This window comes from Stenella coeruleoalba (assembly GCF_951394435.1).
Source record: "Stenella coeruleoalba genome assembly, chromosome: 11".
In the NCBI taxonomy this organism is placed as follows: Eukaryota; Metazoa; Chordata; class Mammalia; order Artiodactyla; family Delphinidae; genus Stenella; species Stenella coeruleoalba.
The window spans coordinates 98,549,984-98,574,185 of record NC_137157.1 but is presented as its reverse complement, the minus strand read 5'-3'; the positions used below and the strand labels follow the sequence as shown (position 1 = coordinate 98,574,185).

General features: G+C 60.1%; 1 protein-coding gene across 2 annotated transcripts in view; it reads left to right on the top strand.

The window, feature by feature from the left end:
* The window catches only part of TSPAN9 (tetraspanin 9), a 181,472-nt gene extending 157,769 nt beyond the window's left edge, over positions 1–23,703 (top strand). For both annotated transcript variants that reach the window (XM_079938100.1, XM_079938099.1), the window contains 6 exons: positions 18,527–18,718; positions 19,076–19,150; positions 20,296–20,397; positions 21,008–21,139; positions 21,467–21,550; positions 22,935–23,703. In XM_079938100.1, the coding sequence (XP_079794226.1) occupies positions 18,527–18,718; positions 19,076–19,150; positions 20,296–20,397; positions 21,008–21,139; positions 21,467–21,550; positions 22,935–23,006 (657 nt within the window). In that variant the 3' untranslated portion in view covers positions 23,007–23,703. The remainder of the gene's footprint in view (positions 1–18,526; positions 18,719–19,075; positions 19,151–20,295; positions 20,398–21,007; positions 21,140–21,466; positions 21,551–22,934) is intronic.
* Positions 23,704–24,202: the final 499 nt, after the last annotated feature.

The following is a 24,202-nucleotide window of genomic DNA, read 5'->3' as shown; positions in this document are numbered from 1 at the left end:
TGATGGCTTGGTTGGGAGCAGACGTTCCTTGCTGACGCCCAACAGAGATTCACTGGAATTGAATGCACGTGCCAGCGTGTCCGTGATCTTAGCAGACAGCATGGGGTATGCCCAGCTTCACCATGTCCCCCCTCACTGCCCCTTGTCCCTTAGGTGAGACCCTGAGATGAGGTGGCTGATACATGAGTGGTGGTGACACCAGGCAGCCTAGCATCCGGGAAGCAGGAGGACGACCTCATTTAATTAGAAAGAGTGTGTGGCCTGAGCCCCCAGCATCCTTGGAAAAAAAGACTTTTTTCTGTGAGCATCACTCTGTACCAGGCACCGTGCTTATGCAACCTTGTGAGTTTGGTGGTGTTGTCTCCGTCTTGTAAATGAGGAATTAAGGCCCAGAGAGGTCAAGTTGCTTTTCTAACGTTGCACAGCAGGGGCAGGGAGTTGAACTCCCTCGAGTCCATGAACTTCATAGCCCATGCTCCTTCTTGTTCTTTTTCACCAGAGCTTTTCACATCCTGCAGCATTTTCTCTGTGCTGAGCTCAACCACCCTTCTGCTACTCCCAGGCTCTCGGTGACGCCCGAGAAGTTTACTCCACGTATGCTGAAGGCGTACGTTCCCCAGGACAGGAGGTTCCCGAGTCCTGGTCTCCCCCCTCTCTCTGTTCCTCCCTCCACAGAGATTCATTGAGCCTTTGCCATGAACCTGGCACCCGAGGGACACACAAGGGGCAAGTCAGGGATCTCTGACCTCATGGAGCTCACATTCTAGCAGGGAAGATGGACAAGAGTAAATAAACACTTAAAGTCATAATAGGTTTTCATACAAGATGGGGAGCAAAGGAAGCTTAAAGGAGAAGAAGGAAACCACGCGTCTCTAAGGAAGAACATTCTGGACAAGGGACACCCGAGTGCGGAATAACATGGTGTGCCTGGGAGCTAGCAGAGGCCGGTGAACGGGACCAGGGCACGGAGGAGGTGGGCAAGGCAGAGGCTGGATCGTGTAGGGTCCCGGAGAACACGGGAGGGGATTTGGGATATGTTCTGCATACGAGGGGAACCTCTGGAAATTTGCTGCTCTGTGGAGAGTGAGGAGTGGAGGGGCAGGTGTGGCAGCTGGGAAAACAGAAAATGATCGCAGAAGTTCAAGGAGGAGGCTGGGGTAGCAGTGGAGTCGGGGAGAGATGGGTGGGCTGGGGTCAAAAATCGGAGGTAGAACCAGCAGGAGTTGCTGGTGACGGGTTCCCCGTGACTTGCGCATCAAGCTTCCCGTGTGACCCTGTTAAGCTTGAGCTGCCTGTAAGGCGTCCGAGGGGAGGTCACGGTCGGCACGTGGGTGCGCAAGTCTGAGCGCAGGGAGGGGCCGCTCACTTCTGCCTGGCAGTAGTCAGGTGGAGCAGTCCCTCAGGACACTTTGAGAGCCTGTGGGGGGCCCAGCTCTGCGGGGTGTGGTTCCTGGCGTAGCGTGTGCTTAATAATGGCCTTTGGAAACGAAGCAAGTTGACGGCATGACTGAGTCACACAGAGGAAGCGGGGATGGGGATGCAGCTGCATCAGATACAACAGCATTTCTGTGCCACCGAGGGGTTTGCGTATACTTGGTATTCGTGGAAAGGCTTGACCCTCGTGGTCTTCGACAGTGTGAGGGCAGGTACCCTTTCCCCCAGGGGACCAGCTGGGGGCTGCACAGTTGTACCGTCTCAGTCCCATGCTGCCGGGAGCTTGCCTTTGTGAAAACGTGAAAAATACCTCTTGGGAGCCTGCTATATGCGAGGCACTGTAGGAGATGCCAAATAAGAGTCGACTTTGGCAAAACCAACAAGGAATGAACCTTGTAGGGCGAAGGGTGTTGGGTGCTGTGAGGGAAGTGGGAGGTGCTTCTAGCGTGCAGAGGGGGCATGGGGAGGGTGGAGCTCATGGGCCCTTCCCGGGAAGGATGGCACTGCTGACTGGTTGGGGCGCAGGAGGGGCAGGGCTGGCGGGGAAGAGCCGGCAGGGAGGCGCACAGGCAAAGGCTTGGGGTGCATCACAGAGGGACCAGTGCCCTGGACTGTGGGGATACTGGCAGGCTAATAATGAAAAGATGAGCCTGCAGGAGGTATCAATTGGACGCCGTGCTGAGAAGCGTCAGCCGCATCCTGCAGGCTACAGGAGCCCTCCGGGGCCTGGAAGATGAGGCATGATGTACCCCAGGTGGAGTGTTCAGATGGCGGTGGTGACGGCGGGGGGAGGTGGGGTGACCAACAGGGGTGCTTCTCAGTGTTCTGGCCGAAGGGATGAGACCAGGACCTGGGCCGTGGGAGTGGAGAGGACCAGGTGGTTGCAGGAGAGTTGCAGGGGTGTGGCTGGAGGATTTGGAATGGGCGAGATGCAGAAGGGTAACAGCGGTGGTGCCCATCGTTTATGATATTACGCCGTGTTCTTGTTCTCAGGGCTTTAGAAGTTTTCTCCTTTTTTTTCTTTTTGGGGGGGTGGTACACGGGCCTCTCACTGTTGTGGCCTCTCCCGTTGTGGAGCACAGGCTCCGGACGCGCAGGCTCAGCGGCCATGGCTCACGGGCCTAGCCGCTCCGCGGCATGTGGGATCTTCCCAGACCAGGGCACGAACCCGTGTCCCCTCCGTCGGCAGGCGGATTCTCAACCACTGCGCCACCAGGGAAGCCCAGTTTTCTCCTTTTACTCTCCACAACAAACCTTGTAGGTACTACATGTAGTTTGGGGGAGTTAGCATTATTATCCCCATTTTACAGATGAGGAATCAGAGTCACAGAGGTCAACTGGCATGAGGCTACATTGGGGAAGCGGCAGAGCTGGGATTCAGAACCCAGGCGTTCACTCCAGAGCCTGTGCTCTTAACTGCTGGCCCCAGATCCAAGTTTTGATTCCTGGATGGAGGAAGAGATGGGGACACGGGTGGAGGGGCATGTTTTCCAGAGACTGGGACAGACACCCTGATTCAGAAGATGTCATTCAGAGAGCATACGACACCACGGAGATGAAATACTGACGGTCGGGGCAAGCAAAGGGCCCCGGGCCCTTTGCGACCCGAGAGGCAGTGTGGTACCTGCACGGTCAGTGTGCCCCCCATCCTGATGCAGGCGGCAGGGTCCTCCCCCAAGTCCTGTGTGTCCAGTGTCCACAGCATCAGGCCCACAGGCGGATGACACGTGGTTCTGCAGGCCTGTCCCCAGCACTCGTCCCCGCTTTTCTGGGCCTCGGTGACCCGCTTTCTGTAGGACTGCCTTAGGTTTTCTTGTGCAAAAGAAGTCAGAGTTTTCCTGAGATGAAGCCAGGCTCTGGCTCCCCTGAGCAGCTGGTACCATGAACCTGGAAGCTTCCATCTCCAAGGAAAATCTTTTTTTTTTTTTTTCTTTTTGGTAACGTCTACTTCCCGAGATGCAAACCTGCCACGTGGACGGGAGCGGCCCCTCTCCGTGGTAATTTGACGGTGTCTGTTTAGTGGGTGCCCTGCAGGCAGCACCCTAAAATCTCTCCACTTACAATGTTATTTCTTCTATTTCTTCTGACTCCCGGGTCAGCCTGCATCTCAAAAAACACTCTTTTGAGAGCTTCGGGGAAACGTGGAGCCACAAAATGCAAGCGTCTGCCTTGTGCTGGGTCCTCATCCGTCTCCGGCTGCTGCTCGTTTTTTTCTGTCGAATAAGCAAAAGCCAGAGCACGTTTATTCCCGGGGATGGGATCTCGTGTGAAAATGCGTGGTAATTGTTTCCTTTCGCTATTGTCAATATGTTTCTGTTCCGTTCATTGAACTTTGTGCTGGGCTCCCGCCATCTCACATGTCAACATCTGAGTTATTTTTCTGTTTGCTGTTTATGAAGTGGCATCCTTTCCCCTCCAGGTCTTGATGCGGGGAGCGTTTGTGCGCCCGCTCTTGCGTGCGCGCGCGCCTGTGTGTGTGTGTGTGCGCGCGCGCGCGCTGCAGAAGAGGGGGCTGGGAGGAGAGAGGGAGGGCCATTTGGGATCTGCTTGGAGGGAGGCCTCCCCGCTGCCTGGACTCGGTCAAAGAACTCACACTCCTCTACTTCCGCTTTTGGGAAGTGCCTGGACTCAGAAGTGATCGATTCTAGTGTACATCCAGGGTGGGGTATAATTAGCCGTCTTGATTTCACGTCGTTATGGCCTGAAGCCCTGCCAGCCCCTCCTGCTGTGTGTGTATGTTTGAGTGGTCAGTTCCTGTCTTGGCGTCGGCCTGGGCCCTTGACCATGGGGCCCCGAGCAAGTCTCAACTCCGAGCATCCGTCTCCTTACCTGGGGGATTTGGGTCACGGGGGCGGTAAGTCACACAGCACTTCTCAGGTCCGGTGCAGTGCTGACACTTTTCCTTCCTGCTGCCTTCCCCGAGGGACAGGGGCTCACCCTGGGGAGGCAGGTGGGGGGGGTTCCAGCCTCCCAGCTCCGGGGCAGATCATTCAACCTCAGAGACGTCACCTCCTCACCTAACAGTGGATGTAGCCATCTTCCTTGTTGCTCAGCCAGGCTGAGGGGAGGGCAGAGGTGAGAGCCCAGGACCTGAGGGCTGAGGAGTTGGGATGTTGTGAGGTTCGGCCTTTTCTCTGGAAGGTGGGGGCCGAGGCTCAGACGAGGGAGAGGTTTGCCGGGGGTTGCAGCCGCTGGTGGCGCGTGGCCAGTGCGCTGTGCCGTTTGGGGTTCACCCTGCCGCCCTGCCCGAGGGCTCACCTGTCCGTTAGGTCCTGAACATATGTGGTGCCGCGCCTCCCCACGTGTGGTGCTGGATGGACAGGTGGCCCTTCTCCTGCCATATGCTCTGGCCTGTTTCAGTGTCATGGCGCCAGGGCCAGGGAGGTGCTCTGTTGCGGAGCTGGGCACTCGCCTTGCTTCCACGTCCCCGCACCCCTCCCTCCCTGTGCTTGCTCCGTCCATACCTGGCCCAAGGCTCAGCTTGATGCCGGGAATGCACACAGAGAGGTATGAGGGGAGGCACCCCGCCCCGCCCCGCCCCGCCCCACCCCGGGCGGCCATTGCGCTGGAGCATCGCCGGCCAGGGCAGCGCTGGCGGGTGGGAGAAGGGTCCAGGGCTGGTGAGTGGTCAGACGGTCAGAGCCGCTGCAGAGTGTTGGGTGGGGGTCAGGGCGGGGCTGGCCAGCCTGGAGGAGGAGGTGGGCGTCAGCGGGGACCCGAGGGCCCTGGGTGGGACTGAGAATGGTGCAAAGGGGGAAGAGGAAGGTTTCTTGGGTGGGTGGGGTGCTGTGAGACAGGCATGGAGACGGTGGTGTGGAAGGTGCAGTGAGGGACCCGAGGGCTCCCGCCGAGGAGTGGGGAGGCTCTGGCCAAACACGTTTTATTTTCAGGGCTGGGTCTCAGTGTCAGTGACTGGGCGGCACGTGTCTGATTAGATTTAGCTCGTCTGACACAGCGATCGCGATCATTATTTTGGCTCAGAGCATTGCTGAGAACCTGACTCTACCTGTCACTGCCGCTTGCTCACCTGCCGGAGGATGGAAGGGACCGGAGGGAGGCGGGGGACTTCCCGAGCCTCCTGTCGCCAGGAGCCCGGTGGAAGGGGGCCCTTGGGATCCAAGGACAGGAGGCAGGGAGCCCAGTCCTGCTTTGGATTCACTCCGACCCCTTCTGGGTCACAGAGCCACTTCCCGCCCGCCGCCGCCTGCCTGCCTCCGCCCACCTCCTCTCGAGCTGGCTTTCCGCTTATCTTAATTTATTGATGAAAACTTGTTTTACGGTCCAGAGCACAGACGGCAGCAGCTCCCTGCCAAAAGAAAGCATGCTCGCCAATCGGGAAAGCGAGCTGCCTCCGGGAGATGGGTGGCTGGGGAAGGGAGGGTGGGGCGGCAGAGTGAGGGACGCGCATCTGGCCTGACTGTGCAGCGGCCTGGATGGGTGGGGGGGCCCCGCGGGGCTGGGGGCTGCCGCCTCGGCGGGAACCCTGGCTAACAGCCGCTCTGCCGCGTCTTAGCAGTCAGGATGAATGAGGACCGCAGGCCATAAGTACTAATAATGACCCTCGTTTATAGCTTTGTAAAGGCGCTACGCTGGGAAGTTTATTTTCGTGCTTCTCATTCAGTCCCAACTACAACTCTGTGTAGTGGGAACCATGAATTCCCCATTTAAAAAGCAAGCCCTGGAAAGTCGTTTTCCGAGATTCCCACCCCCCCGCTGGTACATGAGGGCTCCGTGAACTTGAACCAAGGCCAGAGCCGTCTGTAGCCCCGACCCAGACCTCCCACTGGCCCTGTGCTCTTCCGCGTCGTGGCTGCCTGTCTGGCTGGTCTTGCTGGTCCAGCTGGGTGTCCTGCTCCTGGGTGGCCGTGTTCAGCAGGGTGCCCGGCTCAGGGCAGGTACTGAGGCCCCTGCGGAGGGACTGGGCTGAGGGGCGTCAGGAGTGGGGGTCAGGCCTCCCTGTCGCTCCTTTCTAAAGACAGGAAGTTCTCCGAGTCACTTCTGAGCGTTCCTCTGAAGCTCCGTTTCCTGGTGGGTCAGAAGTGGATGTCCCCATGAGGCTGCTGACCACGCCGGGCGGGGACGGGCCTTCGAAAGATGGGGCCTGGGCCCCCGCGAGCTGCAGCGGCCTCATCTGCAACGTGGGGTAGTGAGTCCAGGGGTCTGTGGGGAGCGTGCGGAGTGGCGTGTGTGAAAGCCCCCTCCAGAAGAACGCAGCACGGGGGTGGGAGGGCGGGGAATCGTTTCCACCAGCTCCTCTGTTGTGGAAATAGAGGCACAGTAAGAAGGTCCACCGAGCCCCGAAGTATTTATTTTGTTCCTTCTTCATGCAGAGGTATGGCCATCAATTTTCGCAACTCTGGTGAAATCAGCAAAGTGGGCAGTGCAGGTTGGCTGGACGTCTGCCCCCAACACATGTGCACTCCGTGCACCCCTCCCTGCGGGGGGCACCCCTAACGATTGTTCCTCGCCTCTACCCGCCCAGCCGGCACGCAGGACAGACCACCTGCCGCTCCTTCCAGCTGCGCCTGCTGGGGTGTGTCCCGGACCCCTGCACTTCTCCCCGCCTCCCTTGACTCAGACTGGGCTACAGTGGAGAATGTTAATAAAATGAAGTTTGGGGGTTTTGTTTGTTTGTTTGTCTGAGGCATACAGAGGCTTCAGTCAAAGGATTGGAGTTGCATCAGACTGGATTAAAATCCAGCTCAGATGAGATACTTAACCTCTGATCCTTGGTTCTCATTTGCAAAGTTTGGGGAAACAGTAGGAACTACCTTGTCTGTTTTTTTTAAATTATTAAAAATTTTTTTATTGGAGTATAGTTGCTTTACAATGTTGTGTTAGTTTCTACTGTACAGCAAAGTGAATCAGTTATACGAGTATATATATGTAGACCCCCTCTTCTTTAGATTTCCTTCCCATTCAGGTCACACAGAGCACTGAGTGGAGTCTACACTGCTGTAGAGCACTGCTCTACAGTAGGTTCTCATTAGTTATCTATTTTATACATAGTATCAATAGTGTGTATATATTAACCCCATTCTCCCAGTTTATCCCACCTTAGTATCCATAAGTTTGTTCTCTACATCTGTGTCTCTATTTCTGCTTTGCAAATAAGTTCATCTGTACCATTTTTCTAGATTCCACATATAAGCGATATTATACGATATTTGTTTTTCTCTTTCTGACTTACTTCACTCTGTATGACAGTCTCTGGGTCTGTCCACGTCTCTGCAAATGGCACTATTTCGTTCCTTTTTATGTCTGAGTAATATTCCATTGTATATATGTACCACATCTTCTTTATCCATTCATCTGTTGATGGACGTTTAGCTTGCTTCCGTGTCCTGGCTCTTGTAAATAGTGCTGCAATGAACACTGGGGTGCATGTGTCTTTTGGAGTTATGGTTTTCTCCGGGTATATGCCCAGGAGTGGATTGCTGGGTCATATGGTAGTTCTGTTTTTAGTTTTTTAAGGAACCTCCATACTGTTCTCCATAGTGGCTGTACTGATTTACATTCCCACCCACAGTAGGAGGGTTCCCTTTTCTCCACACCCTCTCCAGCTTTTACTGTTTGTAGATACCTTGTCTGGTTTTTGTGGAAAGGGGTTGACACAGTTCCTGGCGTGGATCAGCGGTCAGTAGATGCTAGCTTCCTCATCCGTGTTCTCAGTATCGTCATTGTCATCGTCACCACCCTTGTCACCACCATCACTGTCACCATCCCTGCATTTTCCCCCACCCTCTTAGTCTACAGGTGGGTCCCAGGCACGCTGTACGCAGCAGCTGGCCTTCCCCTCTCCAAGCATGGACATGTCCAGGGACTCCTTTCTGAGGTATTTGGGACGCCCTAGGTCTAAGCAGTGGGGTCTGGTGGGTCAGAACATGGTTTCCAGAGGCAGATTTCCTGGGTTCCTTCACCACCTAACCTCTCTGTGCCCTCACCCTTCCAGGTGTAGAACGGGAGGACGAATGACCTCCCCCTGTCCCCACCATTGGGTTGGGAGGATTAAGTGAGGCAGATGCGGCCAAGCACTCAGAACCACGGGCACATGGTTGGGGTCCCTGGCAACACAGCTTCGGGGGGGTAGTGAAGACAGGGAAGGTGCCGGGTGGGTGAGGACAGGGCATGAGGCTCCTCCCTGAATGAGCTCCGTGAGCTTGGGCGCGCTCGCCTGCCAGGCCGTGGCCCGGCTGCTTTCAGCGAGTGACCTGATGGCAGTGGGCACATCAAGGAGTAGAAGGCGGGCCAGGGTCTCCCGTTCTGCCAGATGGCAGCGTCGGCCCAGGGCCGGGGCGAGGAGGGGGTCTCAGGCTGACACGTGAAGTTGGTGCAGAGACCATCTCTGGCAGAGGCACCTGAACTTAACCAGCCCGTGTCCCCCACAGAACATGTCAGAAATGTCAGATCCCGACGTGGGTGGACACGGCTCCCGGCTGGCAGTGTAAATAATCCGGCTCTGAGCAGAGCATCCCTGGAGAGAGGAGCAATCGTGTTGGCCACGTCCGAGGCTTACAGCCGAAGTGTGTGTGGGCGGCTGTCCTGGGGCCAGAGCTGGAGCTGGTTGTCCACCACGATCCTTCCCAATATCTACACATGTAATCAGGGAGTGTTATTTGCTGAGCTCAAGCCAGGGAAGACTGTGCCCTTTACATTATGAAAGGGCCTCCGTTCTGTGACAGGCTGAATGGAGGCAGCCCTGACGAATGAGAGGCACCCAGAAGTGGACGTATTTTCATGGCGTGACTCTTCTTCCTCTCTAGGGGGGCTGGGGGCACCTTTCCTCAAACAGGGAGACTGATCCCCACCCCCTCCCCATTCTGCAAGGTGAGTTATAGTCTCCCAGATCATTTGAGCTCTTTGCCAGAAAGATGTGATGTGAATTCAAGGTTATCCCCTGCATTTTCCAAGGAGTCTGAATAATAGCACAGTGCCTTGTACCATATTTATATACCGAGGAACACAAAGGGCTCGGCAGGCATAAGCCTATCCATCCTCTGTGTCCCCGAGTGCTGGGGAGGTGTTTTTTTCTCCCTCGGTCTTTCAGCGGAGAGACGTCCCAGAAAGGCGGCTGGACCATTACTGTCCCCTGGGGCTCCATGTCCAGAGAGCAGGCTGTGGGCGGTTCCGCTTTCTCAGGGAAGCCCGGGTGGCCCCAGTTTCAACATGAACCTTGAAGATAGGTTTCTGAAACCCATCCCTGACTCCCAAGGCAGCCCCAGCTTCATGTTTTATTCTGTGCTTCGATGCCGTCAAGAGTGCCTTTCTCCCCAGAGGCACAAAGTAAAACAAATGCAGGAAGGGAAAAAATACGCCTGTGGTGGGAAAATCCTTTCTCCAGACTCCTCTGACAAGTATTCTGAGTCCTTGGCGCTTTTCCCTCCCAGCTTACCGTGACCTTGGGAGTTCAGACAGTGCCTCTTGCTGTGGCCCAGGCTGTCTCCCCGTGGCTCCCTCCCGGCTCCAGAGCCGTGGCGCTTGGGGCGCAGGTGATGAGGGCTCCGTGCACACCCCTGCCCCAGCACAGGGCATCCATTCTTGCACTAGCACCTGCCCAAGAGTTGCTGGTCTTGGGTGGCCCGATGCGCCAAGCTGTGTCCTGTGGAGTGCTGACAAGTTCTGCAGTTTGGGGTCACCTTCCCCGACTCTCCCAGCGAAGGGCAGTCCTCCCACTGGCTCAGGGAACAGAAGCATCCAGTGGAGCCGGGACAACCGACTGTCTCCTCCATCTGAGAAGCTCTTCCCAAGCCTGCCCCCTGCTGTTCTAGCCCATCTCCTCTCCTTTATAGAGCAGGGGTGGAACACAGCTGTGTGCGCTCCCGAGGGGAGCAGAACCCCGCCATCCATGGGCTCCATCCTCGTGGGGCGAGCTTGGGAACCCTGGGTTACAATGCTCCCCTCGTGTCCCTTCTCCCCTGCAGCCACCCCACCCCACCCCACCCCAGCTTGAACAGGAAGCATGTGCAGCTCTGGCAGCCTGGTGGGCCCGCCCTGGAAGGGCCGCCACGTAGCCTGGGTCAGTGTGGACAGACTGATGAGTGGCCACGCCCCCTTTACAAGGCTGGCAGGGGCTTTGTCGCACCCGCTGCTCCTTGGCCTCCTCACCACATATCAGCCTGTGGTCCATCTGGGCCTGTTCCTTGGGCCCCCGTGGGGGCTCTGAGCTGCTTCCCACCTCCTTTTCTTTCCGTCTCCCCACCGAGTGAGCAGGCCTGTGGCCAGTCCGAGACTGAGGTGCCGTGGCTGGCACCCGAGAAGGTCGATTTGGGCCCCGCTGTCCGATTTGAGGAGCCCAGATGGCCTGGGAACTGGGGTGCGGGTGCACGTAGGGGAGGTGAGCCCTGTTGCCCTGCATGCCTTCCTCCCAGACAGGAACAGTGTGGAAGTCCAGAGTTTTAAAGGGGCCGTGTTGGGAGAGCCCAAGGTAGACCCCCTTCCCCAGTTCTAGTCCTTGCCCTTTGCTCCCTGGGCATCAGCTGTCGTGGAGACTGGGCCTGCTGTTGGCACCCCTGCCCTGGCCTTTGAGGCCCAGGGACAGACACAGGGCTTGCCACCCTGCGGTCCCACAGGTGCCTTGGCTGGTGTGAGCCCCTAGGCAGGGCAGGTGCCCTCCATACTGAGGCCAGGCCAGGAAGCCCAAACAGGTGGGCAGTGCTTCAGCAAAGCCAGTCTCCTCCCTTGCCTCCAGTGTGGTCAGAGGATGCCAGGCCCTTTGTGCAGCCAGCTTGGGGCCAAGGCTGCGGTACCTGCATTTACCCCTACCCAGGACCCTAACTGACTGGAGGGAGGAAGGGCTGGCCTCACGGTCTCAAGAGGAGTCTCCCCCCGTCTCAGCTCTTTCATCCCCAGCACTTTTAAGAGTCTTCGATAGCAAGAGGTATTGTAGCAGGAGCCCCTCTCAACCGATGGGGTATGCCAGTGAATTGGGGGCGTGGTTCCCATGTTCCCGATGTCCCTGCAAAGCTCGCTGGAGAGAAGTGGGCTCGGGAAGCATGTAACTTAAGAGCTTTGTGAACGTCAGAGACTCAACAGCTCCCAAATACAGCATCCCCGAAGTTTGGCCACATTTAAACGCTCTCCCCTAGAACCATCTTAGATAGACAAATAACCACATTCTGCAGTAATCAAAATGTGACTGGGTTTTAGATACGCAAATGCTTTATGTCGTGTTTATTCGGAGGAAAATTCGGCTCGGAAATATGGGTGTGATCTCCCTATCACCTCTGCAAGCTGGTGATATTGGAGGCTGTGAAGTCGTGAAGAAATTGGAGGCTTTGAGAGAGAAAGTGTGGGGTTAAAAATAGAATGGCCGAGGCACCATGCTGTTTGGCTTTGAGTCACGTGCAAACTCAGTGTGAACCACACCTGTGCTGTGGCTCCCAGCCAAGCCAGGGGCGGCACAGGCTGGATTACTAGAGGTATAGAGCTCAGAGTGCGGGAGGGGGGAGTGGTGTCTTGCACTCTGCACTGGTCCCTCTGGAGCTGGAACCTAACTTTTGGTAGTGGAGGGTGACTCAGAGGTGAGAGCCCTAAACGCCCTTTTATAGGCCAGGAGAAGGTCGGGAAAGGATTTTGTTAGATACAGGCCTTCAAGAACCTCAGGTCCTGCCACACTGGATCTTGGCGGGCTTCGCGGGCAAAACTAGGACTGCCGCACGTTAGCCCTGGGGAAGCGGATTCCTGAGTTAATAAGGAAGAATTCTTGACCAATTAGAGCTGTGCAAAAAAGGAACAGAGTGTGTTATTGGCAGGTGAGCACCGGGACCCCGGGGTGCTCAAGCGGAGGCTGGACCCCTGGGGCCAGGCACAGAGGAGCCCTCTCACGGGCGCCCACACCTTTCCGTGCCCTGGTCCTTCTGTCTCCGGGTGGCTTTGGCAAAGGTGTCCCTGTGACGTTGTCCCTTCTGTGTGGAATTGGAAGCTCTGTCTGGAGGCCCCCATCTCCCTTTATGGCCGTGACATTGAATGAGCTGCAGCCCACCTCCCCGCCAAGAGGCGAGGGTGGCTGAAACACGATGTAGCCGCCCCCTCAGTCCTCGCGCTGACACCTTTCCCCTTTCTCTGCGTGATGAAGTTCCTAGCAGCCGGCTTCTCCCAGGGCCAGGCAGGATCGTTACCAGCCAGCGCACTGGCTGTGAAATTATAGTCGTTTCTGTTTGCTGTTTTATTCTCCACATCCACTAATTTATTAAATGCTGTTAAACGTTGCACTTGGCCCTGACTCATAGAGAACACGGGGGCGTGCTGAGGCCAAGGATTTGAGGGGCTCCTGCAAAGCAAAGAGAGCGTGGGGGGCAGGGGCGCTGCAGAGACACAGAGGCCTCGGGGATGAAAGTAGCCAGAGGGTGTGCTGAGCTCTGAGGGGATGGGGCAGGTAGAGAAGGCGTCTTAAACAGGCGAACAGGGGCTACAGGGGAGTTGCGGGGGAACTTGGCACGGGGGTGGTGAAGAGGGTGCAAAGGGGGCCTTCTTTTTCAGGTGGGTTTGTGTGTCTGGCTATGGTCCTGTTCCCAACCCCTCCCACCCCTCCCTCCCTCCCTCCGTCCCTCCCTCCCTCCCTCCATCCCTCCATCCCTCCCTCCATCCATCCCTCCCTCCCTCCATCCCTCCCTCCATCCCTCCCTCCATCCCTCCATCCCTCCCTCCATCCCTCCCTCCCTCCATCCCTCCCTCCATCCATCCATGCATCCCTCCCTCCCTCCATCCCTCCCTCCCTCCCTCCATCCTTCCCTCCACCCATCCCTCCCTCCATCCATCCATGGAACAAATATTTCTGCAGTATCCAGGCATGTTCTGGGCCCCACGGTGGTAGAGAAGGGGCTGAGACGTGAACCTGGCCTGGGAGCATTGGTGTTTCTGTGGAGATGGGCAGCGCGTCTACACAGAGGGCCAGGGAGGGATGCCCAGCCCTGGCACAGGAGGTCACCCCAGGGAGGGCCTCCCTACACGTTGGGGAGATGGTGGCAGCTGTGAGGGACACAGGCAGTGGCTGCCCTTTGGCTCTAAGCAAGTGAGGGAGGAAGCTCAGGGGGGAGGTTTGTTCAGGGGAGGTTATGGTTTCCCTCCCGGAGAACTGGGGCGCTGTGTGAAAAATGCATAAGGACACATGGCAGGAACATGAATTAAAACCACAGATCAGTGTGGTTGCAGCTGAAGATGGGGAAAGGCCATGGGGGTGTTGGCTGATTACAGCAGACTTGATAAATGAGGCCATAGCCTGCGGGCCTCAGTCTGCATGCTGTGCATCTGTTGGTTGGGCCCAGGGTGATGAGGAAGATGCTGAGACCCTGAGGGTCCTGCACCTTCTCCCTTCTGAAGAGAGAGCCTGGAGGAGGGAGACCCATGGGCATTGCCAAGGGGAGGCGCTGTTCTAGGCCCTGGGGATTTAGTAACGGACAGTACAGACCAGGTCCTGGTCCCTGTAGAGAGCAGGGAACGGACAAATGCCAAGGGTTTGCTTACCTTTGGATGGGGGTTCATTTGGAGCCCGAGTGGAAAATACTTGGAAGTGCCCTTGGTTGGGGGAGGGGCAAGGGGCAGGGAGGCTCGGTGGTCAGGGTGGCCCCTGGGCCTGCCTCTGCTTAGAGAGGAGTGCCGGACCGCAGCAGGGTGGCTGGTGCCTTTGGGTCGGTCAGTTGGCTGGGTCCTGGTGCTTGAGTCACCCCGCCTCGCCCCGGGGTTTCTTCCTGCCGGGGGGCTTGAATCTAGCTGGTTGTGTCTGAGACAACCCTCTGCTTTGGGAAGCCAGTTTCCCCGAATGCCACCAGCTGAGCTCTCCAGCGCTGAGCTCTGGCTGTGCCCCTGCAGGCCCCGCCTCCATCCTGTGCCGGGCGCCCCCCCGCCCGTGTGGGGTGGTTTCCCCCTGTCCCTCCCATCCCTCCCTCGCCCTCCCTGCCCCTTCTGTGGCTTCAGAGGTGGCTTCCTGTCCTCTTGCCCTCCCGCCCAACAAACCCTGTCTGCTGCCATTGCCCCCCCGCCAGACATCAGCCCCTCTCCGGCCCTCACCAGCACTGTCCTCCCGTGCGTGTCCCTCTCAGAGCTAGGACGCACCCCACCCTGGAGGGACACACCAATTCTTCCTCGGGTGTCTGTCTTCTCTGTGAGTTGGTAGCTGGGGGGTGGACACCTGGCTTGGGCAGGGGGCTAGGGCAGCGGTTCTCAATCTCTATTGGCATTTGGGGCCAGATGTCTCTTTGTTGCGTGAGGGCTGCCCTGTGCCCTGTAGGACAGTTAGCAGCGTCCCTGGCCTCTGCCCACTCAGGTGCCAGTAGCACCCTCGCCCCAAGCTGTGACAACAAAAAAGACTCGACATTGCCGATGTCCCCTGGGAGTAAAGTTGCTCTGGTGGGACCACCGGACCGGGGTGAGAACAGCGTGTCTCAGGCTCGGAGATTCTCTAGTCCGGATGCCACATCTTAAAGGGCTTTGGGCCGCAGAGAGGGAAAGAACCTTAGGGTCACACGGGAGCAGCGTAATGAAGGAGGCATTTTAGGGAAAGGATTCAGGCAGGTCTTTGCAGGCTGGGCTGAAAAACGGAGGCCAGAGGAAGGCAGGGGCGCGTGGCCGGGACCTGGGCTTGGGGCTGAGGCAGCGGCCTGGCGCCTCTCACCCGTCGGGGCTCAGCGGCGGTGGCGCCGGGGCTCTGCGTCAAATGCCGGGCAGCCAGGTCCCGGGCTGGGCCTGGCAGTGTGATGTCCTAGTCTGTGAACTTAGGGTCTGGGGGCTCTGCTGGTTTGGGGTCAGAGACGGGAGCAGAGGGTCCCTCCATCTCAGCAGGAGGCCGAGGATGTGGGGTGAGCAGGGCCTCTCGTTGCCTGCAGGGCCTCATTCATTCAGCGGTGGCCTTTTGGGGACGGGGACGCGTGTGTGGCTCTGAGAGGAAGGTGCGGGACTTGGGTCCAGGCTGCCGGTGGAGGCTGCCCTGCTGTCCGCAGCAGGCCTTACCTGAGACTTACCCGGGGCAGGGTGACCTCAGACAGGAAATGAGAGGGAAGCAGAGGTGTGGGGAGCAGCTCGTCCTCCCTGGCGGGCTGTGGGGAGCTGGCACAGCAGGTCAGAGGTTGGGGGGCCTGAAGTCACCGAGGTGGCTGGCTCCTGGAGGTTCTGAGCTGTTGGGGTTTCCCACGTGGGGGCCCCTGTCCACGAGGCACAAGGGGACCCTCCCAGGCCCACTCCCGGTGGGAACCAGCTGCTGGGAGGGAGCCGGACAGTCGTCCCTTGGTATCCGGGAATGCTAAGGTCCCTTACATAAAGTGGTGCGAGTGCCCTGAGGACTTTCCCGGGCCCAGGGATGGTCCCGAGGGGCCCGGTGTCTCCAGCGCAGGGTGGGAAGGCGTCCTGCGGCTCCAGGGTCCCAAGGCCAGGCTCCCTACCTGTAGCGAGCGACCTAGCCTGTAGCAAGTGACCTGGCAGCAGCGGGGTCTCCTCTTTTTCTTTTCTTTTTGCGGTACGCGGGCCTCTCAGTGTTGTGGCCTCTCCCGTTGCGGAGCACAGGCTCCGGACGCGCAGGCTCAGCGGCCATGGCTCACGGGCCCAGCCGCTCCGCGGCACGTGGGATCTTCCCGGACCGGGGCACGAACCCGTGTCCCGTGCATCGGCAGGCGGGCTCTCAACCACTGTGGCACCAGGGAAGCCCGGGGTCTCCTCTTTTTCATTCCAGGGTCTGGCTTTTAGAGCCATAAATCTCCAGCATGGAGAGCATGAATTTCCACGGTGTGATTAATGAAGGAAAAATTGAGCCGGCAGCCACAGAAAATGACCGGATTGAGCAGAGTCAGTGACAGGTTGGAGGTCTCTGAGCCTCCCTGCAAACCCAGAGCTCTGACCGGCTTGGGGCGCCACCTGGTGGTTGCGGGTGTGGGTGGCACCCAGTCCCTGGCTGAGCTGGGTGGATGCCCCGTTGCGTGGGGGGCCGCTCTGGGCCTGGTGTGCCCACACCGCGGACTCGGCCCCGTTCCAGCGGGGCTGCCGCAGGGCACGGGGCGAGGGCGGCTGTCCACGGCGTGGGGCCCCAGCAGCTGCTCCGCTCGGCCGGCTCCATCTGCAGCCCTGGGAGCTGTCTCCGGTTTAGTGCCGCGCGGGAATAGCCCCGCTTCTTTCGGCATGCCCCGTCTGGACTGCCTTTCCGTCTCCTCATTTATCAAAATCCTACTCATGCGTCGAAGCCGAGCAAGCCCTTCCAAATACATCTCGAATTGGACTGTCTCTCGGCACTCCTGCACAGCCTCCCGCTGGAGGTCCCTCCAGCCCCGCCTGGTCCCCTGGTCACGGCAGTGGCTTCCTGATGGCTCGCCCATCGCACTTTGCCCTCCGATGCCCTATTCTCCACACAGCAGCCAGAGTGACCTGCTGAAACCACAGATCACGTCCCTGTCCTGCTCCCGGGCTTCCCATCCCATCAAGAACACCACCATTTTCGTTCCCGATGCCTGCGAGCTCCCACCCGCCGGTCCCCCACCACTGTCACTCTGTCACCTCTGGTCCCCGGCTGGCCAGGCTCCCCCCCCCAGGGCTTTGCACTGCTGTTTCCTCTAGAACATTCTTCCCCCGCTTATTTGCCTGCTTATTTACTTCCCCTCTTGTGGGTTCCTCCTCAAGTGCCACCTTCCCGAGGGGCCTTCCCTGCCCCCTGCCCCACACTCCCTCTCATCCTGACTGTTTCTCTTCACGGCATTGGGAAGCCTGTCGTGTGCTTGCTTGTGTGTCCCCTCTTCCCCAGGGCGGGTCTCTGCCGGCGCCGTTGCCACCGCTGCCCCGTGCTTAGAGCAGGGCCCGGCTTTAACGAGTAGGAGCTCCATTCCGGTTCGTGGAGCAGATGAGAGAGGAAGTCATCTCCTGGGCAGCCTCTGCCGGTGCCTGGCCTTCCCGCTGTGCGCCTGCGTGTGGCCGCCTGGCCCTCGCTGCCACGTGTCCGCTCCCCGGAGTGGGGGCAGCTCGAGAGCAGAGACGGGCTTGCATCCTGGGGGCCGCAGCATGGCGCCCGGCTCGGGACCTGTCTCCCGGATGCCGGCGCCTGGCCCTGCTCACCCTCTTCACGGGCCTTCTTTCTTTCCAAGTCCCACAACGGTCCAGACAGGGAGTGGTAGTGTCTCATTCCCCACCTGCCCCGTGCACGTGCCTGCGGGGCTGCCCCTCCCCCTGCCACCTGAACTCTGTGCCACTTACTTGGCCCCCGTGCGTACGGCCTGGGGTGGATGCTGCCCTCCCCTGGCTCCCGTCTGGTCCGAGCCGAGGCCCTGGGAAGGCAGGTCCCTAACGTGGCTGTGGCTCCTCTGTGCTGTAGGTTCTCGGTAGATACCTGTCGGCCGACTGACTAGCTCCCGAGACCCCGCAGACATCCTTGAGCCCCTGGAGGGAGCGGGGGGGTGTCAGCTTATGGAGTGTGAAACAAGGCTGCTGTGGAGACCTGCTGCCCGGGGAGTGGGAAACTGCAGCCGCGGGCATCGCAGCCCCAGGGGTGCCGTGGAGCGGAGTGGGTTCCAGCCGGGGGCGGCTGCTGCTCCCTGGGATGGGTGGTGAGGTCATGGCGGACCCATGCCCTGCACATCGGCCAGCCCCTCAGCCAGGCCAGGGAGCCCCTTCCTGTTTCCATATGCGTGAAATTTGTTCTTCCAGCTCCTGAGGACCATGGACAGGTGGCCCTTCTGGTCAGGGCAGCGGGACCCAGTCACCGCAGGGTCTGGCTCTGAGAAACTGGCTCGGCGGTTCCCTCCCAAACTCCTCACTTGCTTCCATGACCATGTGCCCCTCCCCGCCTCCTTCCGGAGCGCCAGGCCTTCCTCTGCTGAGTGGGACCCCCATGGCCACGCACGTGCAGCTAGGACCTTCCGTACTTGTTACGTGCTTTCCCTGCGCCTTGTTTAATTTGTCCTCATTGACGTGACCCTCTGAGCTTCGAGAAGCTAGTTCCATCCCGTTTGACGCGGAGAGGCTGGGGGCTTCGTGCAGGTCACACCACCCAGCTGCACCCTGTCCGTGTCTCACGGTTGGGGCCGGGGGAAGTGGGGGCAGTGGAGGGACACGCAGTCCTTTGAGTCTTGTGGAGACGGATACCAGAGCAGTGCCGGGCTAACAGGCTTCCCTTTCTCTCCAGCTCTGTGGCTGTGGACTGCTTGGAGTGGGCATTTGGCTCTCCGTGTCCCAAGGCAATTTTGCCACCTTCTCCCCCAGCTTCCCATCGCTGTCTGCAGCCAACCTCGTCATTGCCATAGGCACCGTCGTCATGGTGACGGGCTTCCTCGGCTGCCTGGGCGCCGTCAAGGAGAACAGGTGCCTCCTTCTGAGTGTAAGTTGGACCCCAGACCCCCCAGCCCTCCGAACGCTGGATCACCCTGCATCTGAGCCCCTGAGCCCCCTGGGTGCCCAGCTTGAGCCCGGAGAAGTAGCTCCTAGAATGGTCTTTGCCTGACCCCGCCCCTCTTCCTCATGATTGGCTGCCCCTGCCCTAGGTGCCCCTCCCACTCCTTGACTGGTGTCTGCCTCCTCTCCCTGCCCTCGCCATCTGGGAGTCCTCAGGAGCCGTGGCCTCTCCCGTACCTGGGAAGTCCTGTCTAGGTGTTACCTGTCCCCGGCCACCCCGTTTGCACCCCGTCCCCGCCCGGGACCGCTGCCACGTGCCCACGCCTGCACCTTCTCTTTGCAGTTTTTCATCGTCTTGTTGATCACCCTCCTGGCGGAGCTGATCTTAATTATCCTCTTCTTTGTCTACACGGACAAGGTAAGCCTTCCAGGAGGGGAGGGGGCGTATGGAACTTCCTTGCCCCTGGGGTTGGGTCTGGGAAGCCGGAGGAAAAGCAGTGACAGTTCATACTTGTGAGGAGAGGAGAGCTAAGAAGGGCCTGGAGGAGAGGTTTTGGTGGGGGCTCATTACCTAGTGTAGTCTTAGGAAGTGGAGTCCTCCAATGACCACGGGATGCCACGGACGGCCTGTGGCACAGAGAGCTCCCCGTCACTGGGAGTATTCAAACACAGTTGTGGGGAAGGGATGCAGGGCTCACTAGGTGCCTGGGCTGGGTGATAGGAGGGTAACCTATTGGTAACACAGGGGAAGCTTCCAGGTGACAGTGTGTAGGGCTCACAGTGGAGGCAGCTGTGATTCCAGAGACCTTTGGGGACAGACAGCTGCTCCCAGGCTGCCCCGGGGGGTCAGGAGGGTGGAGCGGGGACCCCTGGCGACCCCGCCAGGCTGGACGGTTCCCTGCAAAGTTGGGGAACTTCTTCTGGGACCACCAGGAACGACTGGCCAAGCGTGGGCTTTGGGCTCGGTGGGCCCTTTGGGTGCGTTGTACCCAGAACCGTGTTACCATCTTCTCCTTGGGTCTTGAAGGAGGCGCCCGGGCCACGCTGAGAGGGAGAGGCACTCTTAGGATTTGTTAACAGTAGTTCCTTTGCATCTCTGAAAAGGAGGCACGAATAATACTGCGAGATCCCTGCGGGCCAGCCTTGTTCTCAGCTCTTTATGGGAGTCCTTTCCTCTAGCTCTCACAACCCCAGAGATAGAGGCTATTTTCCAACTTCACAGACAAAGCAGAGGTGGCCCACGCTCGGGACAGCTGATCCGCACCCTGCAGTTCCCAGGGTGTGTCCCGACAGGGGCAGCGTTGGGGGGTGTCATGGCCTGGAGGCAGGTGGCCTGTGCGGGGCTGGTCCTGGGACCAGGGCAGCTGAGCGGCTTGGGCTGTCCCCGCCTCCGTGTCACAGCTCTGGCCCGAAGAGCTCGGCTCTCCAGGGTCACCGCCCGGCCCCCGGCAGGCCTCCCCCACCCGGGAGAGCTGTGGCCAGCTGTCCTGGCCAACCTGGGAGAGCTGGGGAGCGGGGCGGCCTCCTGCTCTCGCCCAACCTGAGTCTGCCCTCACCTGCCAGGTGAATGAGAACGCCAGGAAGGACCTGAAGGAAGGCCTGCTGCTGTACAACTCGGAGAACAACGTGGGGCTTAAGAACGCCTGGAACATCATTCAGGCCGAGGTGCGGGGTCGTGCTGGGTGGGACGGCGGGGCCTGGCCTCAGACTCTGGGACCCGGCTGGGCACCCTGGCCTTCTGGGTCAGACACCGTGTGGCAGCCGCAGAGGGGTGAGGGGGTCGGCAAGCAGGGCCTGGACGTGGCCTGCAGCTGCGGGGCCCAGGGAGCTGGGAAGGACGGATGATCGAGAGGGCACCTCGTCCAAGCCCTTCCTTTCTGAAGCTTTGGCACGAACGACAACTTATTTTAGCAGCAGGGTTGCCTCCCTTGTCATGACTCAAGAGGTTCTGTTCTAAGAGGAAAGGAGTTAGCACAGCGCGAGGGGGCAGGGGGCTACAGCCAGCTTGGGCGATCCACAGAGCCAAGAGCCAGGGCGCTGGTGGGCGAGCGGAGGGCTGAGCGGCCTGCCCAGCGCCCAGCGCCCAGCTCAGAGGGCAGGTGACATTGCCTTCTCCCCATCCAGCCTCCAGGAAGGAGCGATCACTTCCTCCCCTGGGCCCGGCTGAGGCCCAAAGAAGGGACAAGAAGGCTGTCACCCCTGGGCCGGGTGACAGGGGAAGCCCAACGGGGAAGCCGGGTGTGGCCCGTCTGACCCTGGGCCCCTCCCCCTGCAGATGCGGTGCTGTGGTGTCACCGACTACACAGACTGGTACCCGGTGCTGGGGGAGAACACGGTTCCCGACCGCTGCTGCATGGAGAACTCCCAGGGCTGTGGGCGCAACAGCAGCGCCCCCGTGTGGAGGACGGTGAGGCTGCACCCCACCCCACCCCAGGGGTCCGTGCGGTGGACAGCCTGGGGACCGTGGCCCGGGCCACCAAGGAGGTGGCTTAATGTGGGACGGGCGGGGATGCACAGGCCTGAAGCCAGAAGGCAGGTGGGCAGTGGGGGATCTGGGCCCACATCTGGGGGCGTTGGAGGTCGGAGGGAATGGGGTCTGGGGCTGTGCGGCGGGGCCTTGTAGGCGGAACCCCTGGGGGAGATGCTCGAAGGCAAGAGGACCGGGGCCGGGGGCAGGGGCAGAGGCGCAGAGAGGGTCACGCCGGCGCCTGAAGCTCTGGTCCTCACTCCCCAGGGCTGCTACGAGAAGGTGAAGATGTGGTTTGATGACAATAAACACGTGCTCGGCACGGTGGGGATGTGCATCCTGATCGTGCAGGTAAGGGGGCCGTCCAGCCTCGCGCAGCCCAGCCCCAAAGCCCGAGGTAGAGAGGACCGACCTGCCCCTCCCCGCCCGGGCTGCGCCCCCGGGGCCTGTGCGAGCCTGTAGGAAGCCCCCATGGGTTTGCCTGTGACGTGCCTGTCCCCACAGCACGGGGACGTTTACCCTGTGACTGAACTGAACGGCGGTGAGTCCTCAGGCGTCAGCTGTGAGCAAGGCCTACAGGTGCCTCCGTGGGGTCTGCCCCATCCCGTGGGATACGTGCGACCTGGCAGGTGGCTGAGCCGCTGTGCCTTCGTTTACACATCCGCGTAGTGGGCGTGATCGTGGGCCGCTTCTCAGCGTTATGTGAGTTTAATAGCCGACACGTCGCACAGGGGAGGTGCTCGGGAAGGGCTCGCTGCCCTCAGCCAGCGTTTCGCGGGCGGTCATGCTGTGCAAGGCCCAGCGTGGGTGACGGAGGGGGACTCGCAGGGGCCCCCGGCTCCCTCCTTGAAGAGAAGGCTGACGTGGTGAGAGCAGGAGCCCCTGGCCTTTCTGGGGGGGGCATTATGGGCTCCCCCTTGCCCACTTGTGTGTAACTCCTACCCTTGGTGACCACCTGACCCTGACTGGTCCATCCACGGGGAGATGAGCTCCTGCACGAGGTCCCCTTTCTTCCCTAAACCCCGCGGGCCGGACCATGTCTGGTCATCTGCGAGCCTCCGAGCTTAGCAGACAAGCCACTGTCCCTGCTCAGGGCTCTGACGGAAGACGGGCTCATGGGAGCAAGGGTCTCTCCGGTGCCGAGAGTGGGGCTCGGCTCGGGGCTGCCTGCAGCCCGGCCTGGACCAGGACGCCGGGGCCAGGCTGGGCCCCTCGGTCTCCAAGGTCACGGGCAGACCTTGAGTGTGAGTGCCGCGGGAAGTACGGTGTCCTTGGCCGCGGGATTCGCGGCGAGTGCCGGTGCCCGGGAGGCCGCAGGCTGGCTTCCTGCACGTTCTGCCCCGCTCGGGATCGGGGGGTTGAGGGGACCCAGATGAGTGGTAACTTCCTCCCAGCGGAGCAGCGGTCAGACGCCACGCCATGTACCCCAGGACCCCGCGGAAGTGAGGCGGGGGGCTGTCCACGTCCTGCCGCTACCCCCACGCCCCCAGCTCCCCGTCGACTGCCACTTAGGGTCAGGTCCTGCCCTCACCGCAGCGCTCTGAGACGGCAGGTTTCTGGGCCTCGAAGCTCGGTGACGTCCCACACGGACAGTCCGAGCGGCCGAGGTCCCCACGTGCGGCCTCCCCTTTTCTGCATCGTCCTCACTCCGCCAGCATCTGCATCCTGCAGGGGGCTGCCTCACGCGCTCTGGGTGCCCGTGGCCCCCATCTGAGGCCTTCCCCGTGTCTTTCAGATTCTGGGCATGGCCTTCTCCATGACCCTCTTCCAGCACATCCACCGGACTGGGAAAAAATATGACGCCTGAGCGGGCCGGCCGAACGCCCCGGCCCCGCGGACACTGCGCCTGGGAAGAGGCCTTCAGCTTGTGTCGCCTGCCCGCACCCTCCAGACTGCTGACCCCTGCGCCCGCTGCCCCGGCCCGCCTTCCCCGCCGCCCGCTGCAGCCTGCTCGGCGGGCGGAGGCCAGGGAGGAGGAGGTGCAGAGACCTCGGGGTGCCGGGGTGCCCGGATTCCTGTGTATTTGCCAAAGAAGACAGGGTGGGCAGGCGGTGTGCTCTGGGAGCCCCCCGGCACCAGTGCGCTTCTGCCCTGTCCTTCCTCCGCTGACACTTTGTCCCCGCGTGGCGTGGGGCGGGAGGCGCAGGGCTCCCTCCCGGTGGAGAGACTGCGCGGCGGAGGCCCTGGTGCCCCTGGCCACCCGGAGAGCGGGTGCGCGGATGCGGGCGGGGCTGAGCGTCTCCCGGCCGGGCCCCTGGAAACATCTCGCCCAGGCTTTTTATACCTTACAGTGTAACTTTTCTATTTTATTTTACTCTGATTACGATTATTCAGGAATACTATCTCTTGGATAAGTTTAGGGTTAGCTTTCTGATTTATAACTTTTTACTGCGTTGATTTCTGTAACGGTTTGATTTTCTTTCTGAGGGTGGGGACAGGCAGGGACAGGGCATGTCCGCCCGGTTTCTGTCAGGACAGACCGCTGTGCACACTCAGGAGGCTCTCGCCAGGATGCACTGAGGGTGGGGGAGCAGGGAGCCTGGGAGGGGCAGGGGAGACGGAGGCGCAGGAGGCCGTGCGGGGGCGAGGCCTGCAGGGTGCAGCGTTTGCCGAGGCCCAGGCCGCGTGAGAGGCCCAGGCCGGGGGTCCTCTGGGGGCTGCGGGTGCTTTGCTTGGGAACGAGGCCGAGCGGTCGTGGGTCCTTATGCGTCACTGATGAGCAGTTCCTTTTCCCTTCTTCCTCCCTCCTGCCCTCTGTGGGCCCGGGAGGCTCCCCTTCCACCCCTGCGGGCATTCCCGCGACAGGTTCTGCAAACACGTTATTTCACAAACATTCCTGCTAGAAACTCTTGGACAAATACCTCTGTAGTTCAGACGCTGCTTACTCTCTCACATTGCTTCTGGAAGGGGAAGCGGTCCTTCCGTGGAGCTGCTCAGACAGCGGCAGAGGACCCACGACCACCAGAGGGGAGGCGGAGCCGTGGTCGCTCCAGCCAGAGTCGC